At 39.3% G+C, this 19,911-nt stretch overlaps 2 protein-coding genes across 7 annotated transcripts in view; one reads left to right on the top strand and one right to left on the bottom strand.

Annotated features, from left to right (window-relative positions):
* cep89 (centrosomal protein 89) overlaps positions 1-19,911 on the bottom strand; it is a 53,471-nt gene that overhangs the window by 8,847 nt on the left and 24,713 nt on the right. For 3 of the 6 annotated variants that reach the window (XM_046401108.1, XM_046401275.1, XM_046401195.1), the window contains one exon: positions 97-245. In XM_046401108.1, the coding sequence (XP_046257064.1) occupies positions 97-245 (149 nt within the window). Of the gene's footprint in view, positions 1-96; positions 246-11,950; positions 12,667-13,303; positions 13,377-19,911 lie in introns of those variants that run through there. The other 3 variants (XR_006844496.1, XR_006844504.1, XM_046401437.1) reach the window with 3 other exon arrangements.
* Positions 125-19,775, top strand: zgc:165481 (uncharacterized protein LOC100073327 homolog). Its single transcript, XM_046402044.1, has 2 exons — positions 125-372; positions 17,032-19,775. Exons 1-2 carry the CDS (start codon positions 309-311, stop codon positions 17,775-17,777), a joined length of 810 nt encoding a protein of 269 aa, XP_046258000.1. The 5' UTR covers positions 125-308; the 3' UTR covers positions 17,778-19,775.

The following is a 19,911-nucleotide window of genomic DNA, read 5'->3' as shown; positions in this document are numbered from 1 at the left end:
TCATTCACACATTCTCATCTTCCTCCCTTTTTCTGTCTGTCTGCCTCCTGCAGTTTCTCCTCCACCCTCTCTCTCTCCTCCTTGCTCCCCTCCTACCGTTTGGACTGCAGTAGTCTCTCCTCAGCCTCCTGTCTTTCTCTTAGCAGCCTCTGCAGGTGAAGGATCTCCCTCTGGTAAGAAGCTGTCCTCCCCTCCACTGCCTCCTCCAACGCTGCCAGCCTGGTTGACGCCTGCGTCCGGTACACCTGCACATACACACACACAGAGGAATGAGATGTGGAGTGTTGCTATGAGGGAGGTGGATTTACATGAAGGACAGCGCAGCAGAGACAACTGGAGTGGAGGAGGGGGAGTCACACACACTGGGACGAGGTGAGGAACACATACACACACACTGACCTGCAGATTTTCAATGGAGAGGCTGGTGTAAGTGCATCTGGTGTTTATTTGTTTGGAGGGTGTGTGAGTGTGTCTGTGTATTTACCAAGTAAATAACATTTCTGCTTAGATTTAAGTTGTTGCATCAGCAACTCTTGAGCTGCAGATAGTTCAGAACTACCGCAGGTAGCGCAGCACACACACTCGTACAAGTGGAATACATTTTTACTGTTATGTGGTCTAGTTAACCTCAGCTGATGCAGAGTAACTGGCATGACAATAAAGCTACAGGTAAAGGGAAAAAAAATCGATGAAAGAAAAAAAATGCAGAGGAAAACAGAGATGCACAAAAGGAACGAGACAAGGCAGAGAGTGTGTGCTGCTGCTCTGTACTGGTTAAGATTTAGTGATGACAAAAACAAGGTCTGCATAATGACAGTGTGTGCTAGCCTTTGATCAGCTTTTTGGTTGGGTGTGTGCATGGAGTTTATCAGAAACAAAACAAGCCGTTTTGACCTTTTTGCTCAAAATAATCATGAATTATCCAGTAACTGGCTCACCAGGATGTAATTGTGAGACATCAAGCAAATGGATTTGATTCTAATTTATCTGTATAAGGTTGTACTTCTTAAGCTATCCCTTTAAAATCATGTAATTATGATACGAGTACAGAGGGCTGGTGAGTTGTACCGCAATTATCCAAACATGATGTGTTCTAACAAAGCATATTTTACCCACGACTGCTTTTCTATTGTACACAGAAAGCAACAGGGAGCAACCTCAAAGCACTTCAAATGTAGCTTCCCTTCATAAAACCTTTTTCAGAAAAGCACCAACAGATGTCAGATCCTTCTTCCTTAGCCAGCCAATCACAATCAAGGAGACAGTGGGACACATGTTTCTCTGCTCACTCCATTTGAATGAGCAGAATGCTAATTGGAAGTATCACATACATTAGGGCTTTAGATGAAACTCTCTTCCATTATGGCTTTGAAGATATAAAATATCCCCTTTCTGTACAATCTGGTCTATGTTTGTGGTTTTAAATATATGCACTTTATGTGGCTGACAGTTTTGTCATTTCTTGTTCTCAAAGGGGTCAACAGGTAGAAAAACAGGAGAGACTTGACAGCTAAGAGCATGTCAGAATGATTTTTGCTTTTAATATAAAGTTATTGATGATTAAGGAAATCAGTAAATCTATTTTGAAGATGAGCAGGTTGTGTGCAAAAAATCTGAAAAAAAAAGGATCAAAAGTCAAAAATTAATCTAAAATTGTAATAATTTATTCATTGAGTAACTATGCAACAAATGTGAACAATGCATGTATGTGCTCATATGTGCTGCTCCTGTGTGTGTGTGTGTACAGATGTGCAATTTGGCTTAAGTTAAGTTTGACAGTTGCATAGTCTTTCTATATGTTACACTGTGTTCACAAGGGTATAAACTGTTCCAAAGATGGCATAGCTCCTCTCTCTCACAAATTCACTTCATTTCTAGAACAACAGACCACAGAGAAGAAAATTAGACCATCATCTATAACACAAAACACATAAAATCATCTTCACCACCACAATCACTTACCCATTTTCATAACATATAAATAAGCTCCTACATCAGAGTTGACACAGGTCAGATTTATAGTATGTGCTTTCTATGTTTCTGGTGAAATTAAGCAGCAGCATATTCATTATGTAGCTTTCTACTTTATCTTATTATCCCATTACAGCTTAGCCATTTATTTACATGCATTTTCATTTGCTTTCTCCCAAGCAATCCAACTGCCTGGAGCATTCGAATTTGATAGACGTAATTATAGACCACAAAATGAGCATGACACAGTAACATGATGGTTATGAGAGCGTCACCAGCAGTGGTTGGCTGGATACTACTGACATGTGGAAAGGTTTGTTCAGCAGGAAGCAAACGGAAAATTTATACTGTTAAATGCATTCAAATACTAGTATCAATTTACTCATAAACCAAATATGGTATATGACACAATTATTATTTTTTTTCTTTCTTAAGATTAGCTCTATAATACCATTTATTGGGTCACAATAGTTGAACTAGCGAGTACTACAAGTTTGCATTCATGGCACAATTTGATTATATTTAGATTGTGGCATACACCTGAGATCATATCTCTCTTTGTTCTCTTAATACTGATATGCTGAACTTTTTTGGTATTGTCTTCCTTCATGAATCAAACAGCAGCAGCTTCAACAGTAATAAATACCCATAGTCTGTGCATCATCACTCAAGTGACTTCTGTTTAGCTGTTTGTCTTTCTAATTGCATGCTAAGCTTGATAGACTGCTCTGTTTTGAAAGATCTGTGGGCATGAGGAACAACAAATTGCAAACAGTGTTTCAGAAAGATAGACACTATAAACAATACAGTTTAGCAGTGACTCAGTGTCGTAAGGTTATGTGTCTGACTTATTAACTGAGGCAGCATAGTATAGACATGGGACATGACTATCTTAAGTTTTATACAGTCTTCACCTTCTAATGAGCTGTTGGAACGAAAGCCTAGCTCACTTAATCCTGCAGAAGTGACACACTCATCTCTCTTCTACCACTGACTGCTTCTTGCCAGGAGAATGTTTATATGGTTATTAGGTGGCTGCATATGTCATCAGCCACCACCTTGCTGTACTCTGACGTACTTAGAGGACGGCAACAATGACGAGCTATTTTCACTTGCCCCACAACATGACCAAAGACTGAGGGCTTCTAAAATTACCATGGTCCTTAGAAGTAAAAACTCTGATTCTGATTTCTCAGTGGTTGAGGAAGTTGCAAGTACTCTCAATGTTTTAAATACAAGAAGTAGTCAAAGGGTAGTCCTTTTATATCTTTGAATTTATTCATGTATATATCTATTTATTATTGTAGTTTGCTTAAGGAAAATCATTTTCCAAATATGTCATTAACAGAGGGTATTTAAAGTGCACAGAAAGAGTTGATTTTTATCAGACATGCCTGACATGTTCAAGCTTCACTTAACAAAAAGTTTGAGATCCCAGGAACTGCAGCATGTCGACCTTGTCTTAGCAGGGTGGCTACAAGGTCCTGCTGACAAGTGGGTTCTAAATATTTATCTAAAACTTCTCTGAATATAGACCCGTTATATACTGGGCACATAAGAGTTGTTGCCTTGAATATAGTTGAAGCTTTCTCCTTAACTGGCATGCTAATACCCAGTTGTGCCCAGGAATGACAAGAATTGGTATATTCTGTTGGAGAGTTATAATCTTGAAAGCAAAATGTCTCCTAAGCTTGGCCTGAATCACCATCAACCCCCTAGGGAGGCAGCAGGGCGCCAGCATCAGCCCATCTGAAGCGGTGACATTTAGCCCTCACAACAAGCTGAGCTGAGCACTGCCAACCCAATATTTCCCCTCCTAGCTGTACCCAGAGGATGGCTGACCTTCTCCGCACAGTAACAACAAAAAAACAGTCATTTTTACACTACAGTCCAGTGAGGTATTATAATTATCAACATTTTTCTTTTTTGTGTGTGCATGTGTGCAGTATTGTTCAGTGTGCACTCTTTTCTGCCATGGGCTACCAGCCTCCTTTTCAGCAGAGTCTAAGACTTGATTTGATATTAGCGTCAGTCATGTTTCTGTAAATTCCAAGCCAACATTGAGCCACTTTTTTTTTTTACTCTTTAAGATAAGAACAGGACTTCCTGTTAAACAGTAAGATCCTGAAACCTTAAACCTGCATTGTCCTTCAACGTTTGTCTTCCCCGTCTGGCACTGACAGTAATTACACAAACAGTGTCAATACACTTATGACACCACAGGCTACGCCATACTCCTGCTCCCGCGTTCAGGTCTGGTAAACCAGTCTTTGCTGGCTGACACAAAACATGGGAAAGCCACCACAGACTCCAAATTTAAAAACTGTGTTACACTACAACATAAGGGTGTTGCAATATACCAGCATTGCCGATAACTGCGATTTCTGAAAATGAAATACTTTAATATCATGTTATTAAGCACACATAGTAATAATGTAAAAAATATTCAGCGTAGATGTTAGGTCTTTTGCATCATTTCATCTGCTTGTGTTCACTGTTCTTTAAGTGTATTTGTTCTTTTTTGTTTGCCTTTGTACAGTGAAGGTTACTTACTTACTTACAGACTCTCTCTCCACCTCCCTACACTAATACTATTTTGATTGTGACAAAACATACGATGAATGGTGACTTTGACAAATAGTTTTTTCACATTGTCTATGGATATCATAATAATATCGTTATCATGGATTCTTTTGGCCACGATTGGCCATAATTGTCTAGTGAACACTGTGACAGCCCTACTGCAAACTACAAAGAGATTTATCTAGAGGTGATAGGCATAATCAGCACTGCGTTAACTCATTTGGAAAGGGATTTAACTCACATTTAATTGATTTTTATGCGAATAAAATGTGTCTAGACTCAAACGTCTAACTTTCCCTTGGGATAACCTGGAGTCTACAAATGGATGTTGCGAGAGAGTGTTAAATACACGGAATGTTGCACTGACAAGCAGTACGCTGACATTTTCTGCTTCACTCTATTTATCTTCTATAATGTCCAGTCACCTGGTTCTTTTGTTTGTCCATATGGGAAGCCAGCTGAAATTGATCCTTTGGGTCCTACCATCTGTTTGAAGCCAACCATACATCAGCATTGCCATATGTCCTGCCTTATGCTGAAATATGATTTGTGCTGCAGCCAACAACTGTTACTAACAGTCTGAATGCAGAATAAATCTTGAGCTTGTATTAAAGGCTACTGTATATTCCTATACCTTCATCTCCTTTAATCTGCAACCTGCTGGTATTCTCATTAACACTTCACAATTATCAACAACATCATAGTTTTATCCAAATGTTTAAATTCCCTGCAGCAATAACTCAATTCTTTCAGCTTTAAAACATCCTTATACATATAAACAGATTGACCTTCTTTCTGCTGAAACTGGCTGTCTTGCATTATTAGATGAAGAATGAAGAGGTAATAAATGACTTCCATAGAGAAAGCAGAATTCAACTACATAGGGGCCTTCTCAACATGTGATATTACTGCATCTAATAAGAGATAAATGGATGCATTACAGGTGAGCATAGTGAGACAAAAGAAGACAAGACATGAAGATGAACTGAATGGATGAAACTGGCTCACATGCTGCAGCATGCAGCGGAGCAAGCGGAAGTAAAGTTGTGTGGCCGCAGGGCCAACCCAGTTAATGTATGCATCCTACAGTAACTTTTTTACTGGACAACTTCCAGCAGTAGATAAGGCACAAATGTGGTGGCAATTCTTAGCCAACAATGTCAACAAAAAAACTTTGTACTCATGGTCTCTTTCAGTGGCTAACTGCTGAACAATAAAAACCATCACACTGTACATTTCCCAGTGGCCAACACTACAATCCTGAGGGTATCTGGGCAGCCCCAAGGTATGTATATATAAATGTCATGACTGTGAAGCAGGGTGGGCTTCAAAATGAGCCTTTACTATAGCTAACTTTTTAACTTTTTAAGCTAAGGAGAGGTTAGAAATAAGGACAGTTCTCCTTCTCAGTCAGGAGTGTGCTGTATGCGGTAAGGCTCAGAGTAAAGGAGGATCTGAATTGTCACCTCTCACAAGTGTGGATATGCAAGACTTTGCTGCTTTTAGAAAGCTTCAGAGAAAGAGTTGTAGTACCAGCATTTCTGCCAATAGCACACACAAACACACCTTTGACAGAGAAGTAGAGAGACAACACATCCCACATCTTCATAGATTAACTCATCTCTCCTGCTACTGGGTGTCACAAACATCTGTCGATGTCAAAGTCGCAAATAAGTTAACTGACATCTGTCTATAGGAGGTCTACATCAGTCAGGCTGGAGAATTAGCAAAAGCAAACTGCTAAACAGTGGTAGACCTAGGCACATGACAACACCTGATTTGAGTGAGTCCTCTAGCAAAAGGCTCCTTGGATTATAAAATCATATAAATAGGTAGCATGGCCTGATTCATTATATTCCATGGTAATAGTTTTCTAGTGTTTGGCTGGACAGATAACTAATGGCTCTTTGGTCTTCAGTAGGATTGATGGTTTTGTAGCATGTTGTAGCTGTAAAGAGCCTGGTAGTTTGCTCCTGTGTTTACCCTCTTGGCTTTATTCCTACTTATGTGTTTATTACTTCTCTGACATACAATCATTTAGAGAAGAAGGTAGAATAACAAGATTTTTTTTTCCATCTGTTTGGAATTTATGTTGTGTATTTCTGCAGAGCAGATATGTTGGCAGCCTAAGAATGTTTACAGATAGTATTTTGACCGTTACAGCTATCTCTGCTGCAAAGAAATGTTGTTGGACTTATGATATCTGTATTTTGATTAGGAGGCAAAAGAGCACAACACTGCCATCATGAGATTGATACTCAGGGTTGGATACCCAGTTGGGTTGCGAGACTCGTGAAGTGTCATAATGTGCCCGTGTGTGCATGGTAGTAGGTCATTCTATGTCATTCTTTGTTTTAAATTGAACTAAACTTTTAAATTCAGGGCTGCCAACTTCTCAGTTAATCTCACTCCATGCTTAACTTTTCAGTTAAGCATGGAGTGAGAGTGAGTGAAATTTATAAGTAGGCATTTGTGACATTACGCACTGCAGAGGTTGTGTGTTGTTATAATAATTATGTCAATAATCATGGTCAGTGATGAATAAGTTTAGAGGTTATACTTGACAACCTCTGGACATCATAGCCTAAATCGGGGTATTTGGGGATAATACTGCATCAGTGCAATTTAATAACCTCTTATTGGGAATCATGAAAAAGTTTCAGAGAGACAGAAAATCTCACCGTAACCATGGTAACACAGTGACACTGCCTGTGTTGTGCTGCAGAGATTAGAGAAGCAAGTACAGGAAGAGTCTTGTCTGTGCATGGCTGTCATTGCCCTCTTTTGTCATTATCAGTAAAAAATTTGTTAAGCTTAACTCTGGTTAAGCGTGTGACAGTTGGCAGCCCTTTTTGAAACAGGAATCCTATAAAAACATCCCCAATTTTACCAAATGTATTGTTAATCCAAGTGTATCTTTTATATCTGTATTGGAACATAGTTAACATTTTTGTATCCTAATCATGTAACACCACCTGCTGATATCGTGGTTATTTTGGTATAAAGCTAAACAGTTTTCAGTAAACTTCATCAGTAAACATGTGGAAATATGTGGAAAAATTGATGCTCCTAAAGTAAACTTGCCTGAAGAAGACAACATTACACAACAGCTCAGTAAGGTTAGAGCCCAGAACCTCCTTGGTTTGAAGCAGCTGTGATCAGTCAACCACCCTATTGCATTTTATTGTTTCTCTAGTTTACTGGACTCCAGCATCCAATGATGCTCATTATGACAGGCCAACAGTAGCTAGATCAGCTAGTGGGCTACTGTACAGATGGATGGACTCTAAGCTGAATTCTTTAAATTGATTTATGCTTCTGGGACAGTGTCACACAGGCTACACACAAAATGTGATGTGTAGGATTAGAATTAAAGTAAGGAAAGGCCCAGTGATCTGCTGTTTCAATGACATCCACAAACACGATTCAGCAAACCTGAACGCAGTGATATTTCAGGTTTTCAATAATCACACAGCAAGTCGTACTCAGTGATCTAGATGCCAAATCTGCTGAAAGTACAAATTTTCCCACCGTTGTTTTGTATCACAAAGTGAATGTAGACCTACAGATGACAGATACCGTAGAGTCATCTAATGATGCATTGGTTCTACGATAATGAACAAGTTAAATTCAGTGCTGCACTATAAATCCACATTTCCTACAAAGGAGATTTCCACGGCAGTACTGCATGAACAACCCATAGGAGAATAATAATTCTAAATATAGTTTCATCTTTATGTGAGTATACCTGCCATAACAGTGATGAACAGTGATCATACAATATGTTTAAATGCTCCATAGATACATTATACAGCTTCTTGAAACCACAGAATATGGATACTAAATGAAGGCATTGTTTTCCATCCACTTAGGTGCACATACACTGTGGTGGTTTGGAGATATTGGAGTGCCTGTTTCTTGCAAGTGCACCTTGTATTACATTCATGATTTTGCTGCCTGCCTCTAACAAGGGTTGGATGAAGCAGTCAGCTTGAGTGAGAATATGTGATGCGTTGCCGGGAAGGTGTGCCAATCAGTTCCTCTGTGAGCCTCTGCAACCCACAATTACACATGATGTCCTTCTCTGTCTAGGTTTGGGAGAGATGTTTACATGCATCTTTGCAGAAACAGCAAAGCAGCTTGCTAATAGATGATGTTGCCAAATTCAATGTTGTCAAATTGAGTTTGAAAAATCCCATCATCTCCTGGGCTACTGATTGCTTGTAAAGTCAAAGATCTAGACACTACAAGGGTATGTTAGGTTATAGATTGCTTTTACGCCTAGTTGTTGTTAACAAGGAAGAAAGATCTGCCAAAAGCAGCATGAACATTATCATCTGGATCAATGCCTTACTTCAGAAAAGCTTCATCAAGTAGATATTCTGACAGTAAAGGTCAAAGCTATAATGAGCACTCCACACTGAGGAGGAGAGAGGAGGGGACAGGGGAGCAGAGAACATAAAGGATGGGGCCTGTTGTACAGTCTGTGGTAGATCCCACACTGATTTGGTGAGTTACATGGAGTTTAAACATTTTCCTCAGTTTCTTAAACATGCACTTGAAATATTAGTTTGTGTTGAAGATGAAATGTTATGTTGTAAAATCCATCAGTTCATGGCAAATTGCTGAAAAATGCAAAGAAAAGGATTTTCTTCAAAATTAATATAAACTTGTTGACAGTACTAGACAAAGTCAGACTATAGAGGAAAAATCCACTATTTTCTTCATATCATATCATACCTATAAATTTAGGCAAACAGAGTATTTTACTGTGTCTTGCCAAGATCTATGCAGAAAATTGACTGTAATTCTGAAAGTAAACATGCAGATCAAACAGAGCACCTGGAACACAGTCTTTTAACGTTTAATAACACAATTATTATTTTATTTTATGATCAAAGTATTTTCCATTCCACAATAATGCTTGTTGATCAAAGCTCCTTTTGTTTGTAAAAAAATACCTGTGACTGGTAGTGGCTTGTAGAATAATTTAAGGTAATACCTACTGATTTCCTCTTGGTTGTCCTCTGGTTCAAGCTCCTTTTGAGAGCTCAGGGTCACCTGCCCTTTAAAAGAACATATTTTCTGATCTGACACCCCTATTTCAGGGATGACATAATTCACCAGTGCCACTCCAATGTCTGTTTTTTAACGTCAAGGTTTGGGTTAAAATAATTAATTTTGTGTTACTTGTGGCTGGAACAACTGATGATGTTGGAAAAACCCACGCAAGCACAGGAAGAACATGCAAACTCCACACAGAAGGGCCCAAACTGGGATTCGAACCTGGAACCCGCCACCGTACAGTCCTAAGTTAAATCCACCCATAAGAAATGGAAGGAATATTGTGCATGTGTAAATATGCCTAGAGCAGGCTGTCCTCACAGACTGAGAGACCATGCAAGAATGAGACTAGTGAGGGAGGTCACCAAGACACCTGTGACTATGAACGAGTTCAAAGCTTCAACAGCTCAGATGGGAGAGACTGCATACAACAGCTATTGCCCAGGTTCTTCACCAGTCAGAGCTTTATGGGAGAAAGCAACTGTGAAAAAAAGTCCAAATTAAATCCATCCATATTAAATCCCATATGTGGGAGACTCCAAGGTCAAGAAGTTTTTTGATGTGATGAGACTAAAATTAAGCTTTTTGGCCATCAGACTAGACACTATGCAGACACCAAACACTGCACATCACCACAAACACACCATCTCCATGCATGGTAGTGGAGGACAGTCTGCAGGAGAACTGCAACTCGCGAGAGGATTCATTTCCCAGCCAGAAAACAACCTGAAGCATAGAGCAAAGCTACACAGAAATGGCTGAAAGACAACAAGGTGAATGTTCTGGAGTAGCCGAGCCAAAGCCCACAACTCAGTCCAAAAGAAAATTTGTGGCTGGACTTGAAAAGGGCTGTTCACGACTAATCCCTCTGTAACCTGACAGAACTTAAGTGGTTTTGCAAAGAGGGACGAGTAAAATTACATTGTCCAGATGTGCAAGCCTGACCGAAACCTGTCCACACAGACTCAGTGTTGTGATTGTGGCCAAAGGTAAATCTACTAAACATTGATTCATTTTAGACTACATAACATATTTTTTTGAATTAACTGACATTACTTTGTAGAAATCTGTTTTCACTTTGACAATAAGTTGACAATAAGTTCTTTGTAAATTTTTGTGATGACTGATTCTATTTCTAAAAGCAATAAAACGGGAAAACATCCAAGGGGGGTAAATACGTTTTATGAGTACTGTGTATCCTGGTAATTCCTGTCTTAATAGCTTGACAATTTTATGTGACATCCCACAATCACAGAGAGGCTCCCTTGATTTAGACTTATGGGTTCTGAAGGTTCTGAAGTTATTTTCCTTTTTGGTTCAGTATTTCACACTGGTTTAATTCTTTGTTTCACCATGTCATGTAATGCAGTCTTGCCATTTGTCGATGTAACTTACGCTTGGCTTTCTTTGAAAAGCTGACCTTTTCAAATGTCAGCATTGGTCCAACTTCTCCCCTGTACTAGCTCTCATTCCTCATCCACATTAGTGCTACACAAACATTTTCAAATCAATGGTATACCTTTTAGATTCAACATATTTATCTTGCAGACAAACTAATCAGTCAGTAAAGCAGGAAGCAAACTAGTCTGTCAGTTAGTCCATCTTAGTAGTCACATTCATACATTCAAACCCAAATCTACAACCTCTTCCCCTACATTTCTTCAACCTTCTTATCTATCAGCCCTACACCTATAGGGCTTTATACACTGGTGAACCCATGTGTGAGTCCACTGTCATTTATCCTTCTATCAAGCCTTGATCAGACACCCCTATTCCACTGTATATTTGTACCTCCCTAACATCCCGCCATGCAGTGACCACAGTGCCCAGTTAGCTAACAACCTCAGAAGCTATATATACATTAAACAAAAGACAAAAAGAAAATACAGTAAGCATTCTGCACATACTGTGAAAACTGCAAAACTCTGTCCAGCCTCCCCTTTATATCTGCCAAAAGACTGCATCTCAGGAGGGAAAGCACTGCCTGGCATGATGAAGCCATTTCTAATATACTTCTGCAGCTCATCACTCCATCCTTAATTCATTGCTAGGAGCAAGGGTTGGTTGCTCTAATTATGGCTGTCACAGTGTCAGATTTTCACAGTACAAGTAATGTTGCCAAACAATTCATTTTTCAGTCAAATTCATTTGTGTTGTCTTCTAATGTGTTTTTTGGCAGAAATAGAGATAGTACATAACCATAATTGTACAATACCATACAAAAAGAACAGTTACACTTAATGAATAGTGAAAAGGCACTTAAGACCTGAAACATTTACATGATATTATCAACACATTATCAACATTTAATTTTTAAATATCACCACAAGCTGTAATAGGGATTGTGATTAAAAACCTTCAGACTTCACACTAAGTTGAAAACAATTGCAAGGCTGAGAAATGGAGAAAACCGCAGCAGATAGAGGATGGAAAAAACATGGTAGCCTATTAAATCAGACAACCCAGTGGAAACTTGTACTGTCCCAGAAGACAACATTTCTGAGCTTCTTTGGACTATCCATCTGACTAGTCTAGTGGAATAGGCTGTAGTAATTAATAGCTTCACCAATAATGATATTGCCCTCGGCTGACCAGAAACCTCACAATGGCACATGCAATTACTCAACTCAAACCACAGAGTTTAGCTCTACCAACAAAAGATAATGTCAGTTTACATGTGGTCAAAGTACATTTAAATAGTGGCTTCTTCGAGAGCCTTTGTAGCCATAAGGTTACAGCGTATGCAACAAAACCTGAACATGCTAGACTCGATTACAGCTGTCAGTTTTTGTTGCATGCTTTACCCTTCTCTATCAGCTTGTTTCTCTCCTTTTGTTCAAAGTCACTGTCAGCTGTGCAAAAATGCCATACTGGGGCATATGGTGCAGGAGAATTGATTGTGAGTGTGGCATGCACAGGTTCAGTTGGTTTGTACACAGTTTAACTAGAGGTGTTAAATGGATAAACACAGGTTTCTTGCATGTGTGGATCTGTTGAAAACTCTGGAAACTCTCTGCACATTTCTGGCAGGTGAAGAGTGGTCTTGTTCTATTAAAGGCAGCAATGAGAGGAGAATGGAAACAGATAAGCTCAGGTAATCAATACTGATGGCGTTTCAAATTATCAAAACAAGACCTGGCAAAGCTGTTAAGAGATAAGAAAGACATTGTTAGGCCGCTGTTAGGTCACACACAATTCTTTCTGGTAAAAAAGTTGAGTGTTTTTTGAAATGCAAACACCCCAGGGTAGTTTTATGAACATTTGTGTGAGTTCATGTTTCCATTGCATAAATAGGAACTACATTTTCACAGACTTCAGGGGAAACTGAGTTATTCTTCTGTTATTCTATTCCTGTGATTGATGCAGCAGGAGCTGGTTCTTTCTGACATCTGTCTGACATGTTTCAGAAGGATTTTTTAAGTAACAGACCAGTGGCTAAAATATTTAACAGTCATAGAGAGGCCTGCAGGGCAATTGCCAGTGCAACATCGACCTACTCAATCCATATTTCATGGTTATGAATGAATGATTGGCTGGCTTTTCTTTATATAGCATCTTCCAAAGAGGGGGGGGCTTGTTAACGAATCAATGCAAGGGTTAAGTAAGAAGTAACAGCAGGAAAATGAGATAATTGTGCCTTTGTTGAACTATAGCTCAAGAAAGGCACTTTTTAAAAAAGATTTACCAAGCCTTGGAAAAAGACTGGAAGGTCAGCTTCTGCGATTGTGCTGCAACCCTGTCCTTGCTGACTGTCACATCTGGAGAATACACAACACAACAAGAATGCAGTCCTGCACTGTCATAGCAGACATTAAAAATAAGACCAAGACTGATTATATACAGCATGCCTACATCACTATGCTCTCGTGGCTGATAATAACATACTCACATAGAATAAAACAGCGGGGAAAATACCCCATATGTTTGGGAAGTGGACAGGATTAATGGCAGGCTGGATGACCACACTGTGAGAACAAATACGTCTACATCCAGTGAGGACAATCACTAGGACAGCTACAGGCAATATAACTTTTCCTCTTTGTATGCCTGATCTCTGACACTATATGTGACATGGGGCAGAATTTGTTCTTGTGTGCCCCTCCATGGACAGCATGTCAGCCCTTGCAAGGAGGAAGACAGATACACACCTGGCCCTTAGAGACTTCACAGTATGTGATATTTGTCCCTCACAACAATCCCCAGTGCTTTTCTGAAAAGGCTGAAAAATCTTACTCCATGATATGACAGGCAGGCCACAGAAGAAGTGTTGTTTGAAGTAAACATGACGTAAGCTGCATGGCTGTGTTTTTCTTCTTTTGTTCAACTGAAATCACAGTGTTTAGCTCTACCAACACAAATCTTTGAACCCTGTCCAGATGCAACAACAAGAGGGGCAGTTCCAAGAGGATACATCTGCTCGTGTTCAGCTTGAAGTGGCCTCAGACCAATATCGTTATGTTGCAAGAGTCCAGAACAGTTCCTGGTATTAAATCTTTTCGGTCAGCAGCAGGGACAGTAACTTTTCATTAACCTCACTCCTATCAGTTGCACAATTGAGAATGAAACTATTCAACACTGTGTGGGCTTTTTGGCTCACATGTTCTGTATAGTCACAGTGTTCCAGGGCACAAAGACATACAGTCATACACTGGCATACTGGACATATTGAGAAAATCAATAAATTAGGTCCACTAAAAAAACCCCACAAAATTCTGTATATTTCTCTACCATTAAAAAAATTGTATTCATATTTCACATTCTGCTGCTGACTACTTTAAGAGGACAGAACATAAAAAAAAAAATAATAATAACAATGGTAGAAGCAAGTAGAAACTAAAACACATCTATCCATGACCCTGTACAGTTTCCTAATACAATTTTAATAGACCAGAAATATAAGTACGCAATTAACACACAGAATAGGCCTTTCACAAACACAAAGCTTACAACTATATGATGAGTAGTAATAAGAAGTTTCAACATAGTTGGTGATACATGTACATACATGACTATCTGCATAATCATTCATGAACTTCATTTTCTAGTAGAGACTGCATTACTTTAAAGAAAGACACACAGTAAGTTAGTAAATGAGATGAACAATGTTTTATTTTTAAGTAAGTAAGTAATTCAAAACAGTTGATAGGCTAATGTAGCAGATTGCTTACAAGAATATCAGTTCCTGTAAATGTGAAGCACCAAACAAATTGCAGTTGGGATGTATCTTTGACAAAAGTACACTTACACCAGCATCCAGCATAAACACTGGGTCATGTCTGATGTCAGCAGCTGGAGCAGAAAGTCATTGTCATTTGTCATTTAGTCCCTTGTCCTACTGTATTTCCAAGTTGAAAGGGAAATATGAAATGGCATAGTTAAAACTGCAAGCCTGCTGATAAGCATCCAGTCCCTATTGTGCCATCACACCTATTTGACAAACCTCAGGAACATTCTAAAGATTCCACTGTGTGGTGGTTTTCCTTCACTGATTAGAGTTTCAGACTTCTCCTCTGGTGGTACGTTATCAGGGAACCAGTCATAGCTCACATATATTGTACTACGTTGTATTTTGAAATATAAACAAAACTGAAATGAGATAGTAATGGTGGAAATTGATTTGTTTGTAGAATTATAGACTGGAATTGTGACATTACGCATTCCTGTTTTTTGTCGCACATGCGCACCTGTGTATCAGTTATGTGCACTCCTGTTCATAAGTCAAAAAACCAAAGTGTGGACAATGTAAAATAGCATGTTACTACTGCCAAGCATGTATACTATTTAAGTAAGTAAATTAATCACTGTACTAATTTTGAGATAATGAAGATCTTAAAGATCTTAAGGATCTTAAAGACAGATGACAGTGATCTGCCACAATAGGTCTGTGGGAGGGTACAGTTTGTGTGGGACTACTTAATCTTGTTCTTATTCATACTTGGTGTCTATAGATACATGCTTTCAGTTATTTGACTTTACTAATGACGCCTCCATGAAGACAACTGATCACTGGAATTTTCATCATCCCAGCCCTTTAGGACATCAGTGGCCTGTCAGCAGTTACATTACATTTGCAATTTCACTGAAGCTGTTGGCACCAACTAATACTGATATGGAGTAAATAACCTGTGCACTCATTGGCTTAAACAGTAACCACAGATGATAACTTGAATTTGTGTGTGGTATGTGTGGTAGGTGAGATTAAGTCAGTACTGTGTTTAAAGCACTGATTTTATATAAATGACATGACAGCTCATGTACCCCGCCTCTTGCCCGTAGTAAGCTGAGATATGCTCCAGCTTCCCCGTGACCCTGACGGATAAGCGGTATAGAAAATGGATGGATGGATGGACATGACAGCTCCCCAAAAGTGAAGCCAAAGATATTGATCGGCCCCTGTTGGCTGGTTCCAGTATAGATCATAAACCCTGTCCCTTCTATGATAGTAGAAGGGACACGGGTCAAACTTGAAGTACAGCTCAAAATATTTTTCTCAAAGATGGTTTCTGTTATTTTAGGTGGTTCTTATTTGTTGCTTACATGCATTACAATTCTTATTTGTTTTTAATTAGTTATTGGATAGTAGTGAAATGTAACAATTGACAGCTGAGCACGGCCCGTAATTGAGTTGGCAGGTGCATGGAACTTCAACACCACGGCTTCACCTCCCAATCACTGTTAAAGAGACTCTGACTCCAAACAATGTCACTGGCACAAGATGGCAGCACTTATACCTGGAATATTTTGGCTTCATTTCTGTACAGTGAGAAGTGGGAACACATTGTTCATCTTAATACAGTCAATGGCTTAACTCACTCCTGCTTAATGCTAACCCGAAACACTCATGCGGTTGGTCCCATTATTCAGTATAAATGAAACGGGAGTGAATAACTTTTAACAAAGAAATTACATTGCTTTCTAGTTCTATATTCTAACAGACCAATTGAAAAGTTGGACAGGGCTTTATATATAATTCAGTGTGAGACAGATTAATAATGGAGGAATTGGTCAATTTAATGAAGAACTGCAACAACACTGTATTCAACACAAAAATACTGAATCAGCAAAAAACGATGAAGGTGAAGCTGTTCTTACCACCTCTCTCCAAATACCAATAGCATTAGTGGGTCTTGCTTTCACACAAAGGGGCTCTGGGATGACACCCTGATCCATCTCCCAAACCATAAATCATTCATCACAAGCAGGTACAGAGAATACAAACAGCCAGGCAGGGCAGAGCCCTGACATTTCCCTGACGGGAAGCGATACAGCAGATAACAGTGGTCAGAAGGATCAGCTTGTTTCAGTGAGATTTCAACATTGTTGTAAAAATCACACAATAGATAAATGCCATTATCCTTCCAACACCCTTTATCTCAAAGTGCATTTGTCTCTCTATTTTTTTCCCTTCCTCAGAACATGACTTGAAGATGAGCTGTCCTCAGGCTGAGTTAGAGGAGAAGGACTGTCCTCCACCAGAGGAATTAGAGTGTAAAATCTGTTACCAACGCTACAATGCTCACAGTCGCAAGCCTAAGATCCTGGACTGCCTGCACCGGGTCTGCATCCGCTGTCTCATTAAGATCCTGGACATTGCTGATGGGGCAGGCTTCATCTCTTGTCCCTTTTGCAGACACCAAACTGAAATCACAGAGTACGAGGTGTCAGCCCTGCCTGACGATGCTAATATCATGTCCCACTTGGCAATGCGGGACAAATCCTGGAGCTCTGACCACAACGGGGAAGTGGTCCTGACTCCAAAGAGTTTCTCCTCCTCCAGCCCATCTCAAGACTCCTCCAACTGTCTGGTCATCACTATAATGGAAGTACAGAGGGACTCACAGCACACCCCCAGCCGAAATGCCAGCTCTGACGTCTATGCTGAGCAGAGCCTGGACTCCATATCAATGGGCTCCAATGGGCCAGCTGATCAGGATGCCATGTCCAAATTCTGTAATCATGTTCCACGCATTCTGGTTTGGCTATTGGGTTTCCTATACTTTGGCTCATTGCCATTAGGAATCTACTTGTTGGTGATTCAAAGAGTGACACTGGGCATTGTATGTGTTAGCTTGGTGCCATCAAGCCTAACTGTTTGCCTGGTCTATGGGTTCTGCCAGTGTCTGTGCCAGGGCATGTGTGACTGCTCCTCCAGGGGCTGATAGGATGCCTCCTGAGAACAATGGCTCAAGGATGAGATAAGGTCAGCTGCAGTAAACAGCGATTTGCTATATTCTGTGGATAGAAAGGGGGCCCCCAGGTGAAGACAATGCCCTCTACACCACAGGCTTTACAAGCCTACCAGTCAGTTATTTTCATGGAAAAATGGGCTAGTAAAAAAAAATTACAAAGGCCGCCTTTAGTGTTGGTCAGTGTTTTTGTTAGGGCGACTGCTGCAACTCAGAAATCAGTTTGGAAACCCTGAAGAGCCTGTTAGGTGGAGCAGCACCTAGCTACATTTCTGTCACGTATTTCTGTAAACTTTATTTGTTCTGTGTTGTGTGTATGACCTAGTCTAACATAACATATAAGAGCAGATCTTAAATCTTTGACTTCTATAATGACAGCACTGAAAGAGTCCTGGCCCTTCATTTATCAACATTGTTTATCAGGAAAAATCTTGCATGCAAGTTAAAAGGTGAGACTACTTCTGCTACTACTCTCCTTAGGATGGGAATGGTACAGTTCTAAACCATACATACACACACACTAGATTTTGTGGTGCAGGAGAATTATAATTGAAGTACCATACAACAAATGGCAATGATATTTATATGCCACATGATCAGTCTGTAGTTCATATTCACTCTGTGTAATTACTTTGTGTTTTCAGGATGTTAAAAATTTAATACTTGCTTTTAAGCATAACTAGTACTACATGTTTTTCTCTCGTTTAAAGCGACAAAACTGAACGCTAACCGTGATGTCAGCCTTACCATCAGTTCCTCCGAATGTCATTAATAACTGTATCTTTTATGGAAGAAAAGTGCTAGTCATCTATGGGTTAATACTGTAGGCATATTATAACGTCTTTATAACTTTGTTCAGACGCTGCTCTTCCAGAGCAATGTGGCTGACACTTTATGACAGTTTATTACCAAATTAAATGCTAATTAATTATTTAGCTGTAATACTTTTACTGTGACAGCAATGGCTTTGGGCATATATTTAGGCTAGGTTGTGTTGGCATAAACCTGAATCATATTTCAGGTTTTTAGATGCACTTCAATGGAGCATCAAAGGCTGCTCTGTTGTGTTTTGTTGTACTGGCTGTAAAAATCTATTTTGACTCAATGTTGCAGTTCATGTTTATGGAATCCTCTGTTACCAGTGCATGTACTGCCACACTGAAGCCATGCAAATTTGTTGTTGGGTGGCATGTAAAAGTAATGTTCCCATTCATGCACCATCCTGGCATACGGACCTCTGAAAGAAAGGTCACTATAAAAGATTTTTAAATGTATTATGAAATGCTTTGCACAGTGCATCACATGAATGTAGAAAAAAAGGGAAAAAATGCTCTGTGACCAAAAGGTCCATTTTAATTTGTTGAAGAGACATCTTGAATTGCTGCAGTCATTCCTAGCAATAAGTGACATTTCCAGCAGCACAAATAAAGCTTAAGACAATAAATTATTTTATAATTATTTTAAAATATTTTTTTCTGTTGTCATTATGTAAGTGGAACTTAACAGTTTGCGGGATTTATCAGTGTTTTATCAGACTTAATGCACATTTGACAATTAACAAGTTTGTCAAGCATTCTAGATTTTACTGTTAGGGGTCAATTTAAAACTTTTTCTGTATAGTGTTGATAACTGAGAGCCCTGGGCTGGTAACTGTTAGATTAATTTAATGATAAACTTCAGGTAATGATATTTCCCTCAAAATGAAAGAGTAGCATTTTGGAAAAAAAAAAGTGTGCTTTTTCATTTTGTGCTTAGCCCTTCAACCATAATGTAAGTCCTGTTTGTTCTCTGATATTGGAGTATGTTTTCTTATCCTTACTTTGTCAACAACTCTCACTTTTTCTCTGTCTGGCTCTGTAGCCAGTTTTCCTGTTTTCCTGTGTGTCTGTCAATGACCTACTGCAGCTCTCAGCTTAGTGCCACAATACTGATTACAGAGGCTAATAAACAATTAAATAAACTGAGAATTATTTTCTATAACTATGTTGCTTGTGTACTGATTTGTATGTCTGCTGATTTTGTCCACTTTTTGAACGCCACCAATCAACATCACTGTGATTGCAGGTTCATCTTGCACAGTCGGCCTCATTACGCTCAGAGACAGAGT

The sequence above is a fragment of the Scatophagus argus genome, chromosome 1 (assembly GCF_020382885.2).
Source record: "Scatophagus argus isolate fScaArg1 chromosome 1, fScaArg1.pri, whole genome shotgun sequence".
Classification (NCBI taxonomy): Eukaryota; Metazoa; Chordata; class Actinopteri; family Scatophagidae; genus Scatophagus; species Scatophagus argus.
The sequence above is the reverse complement of the archived record's forward strand: the minus strand, read 5'-3'. Positions and strand labels throughout refer to the sequence as shown.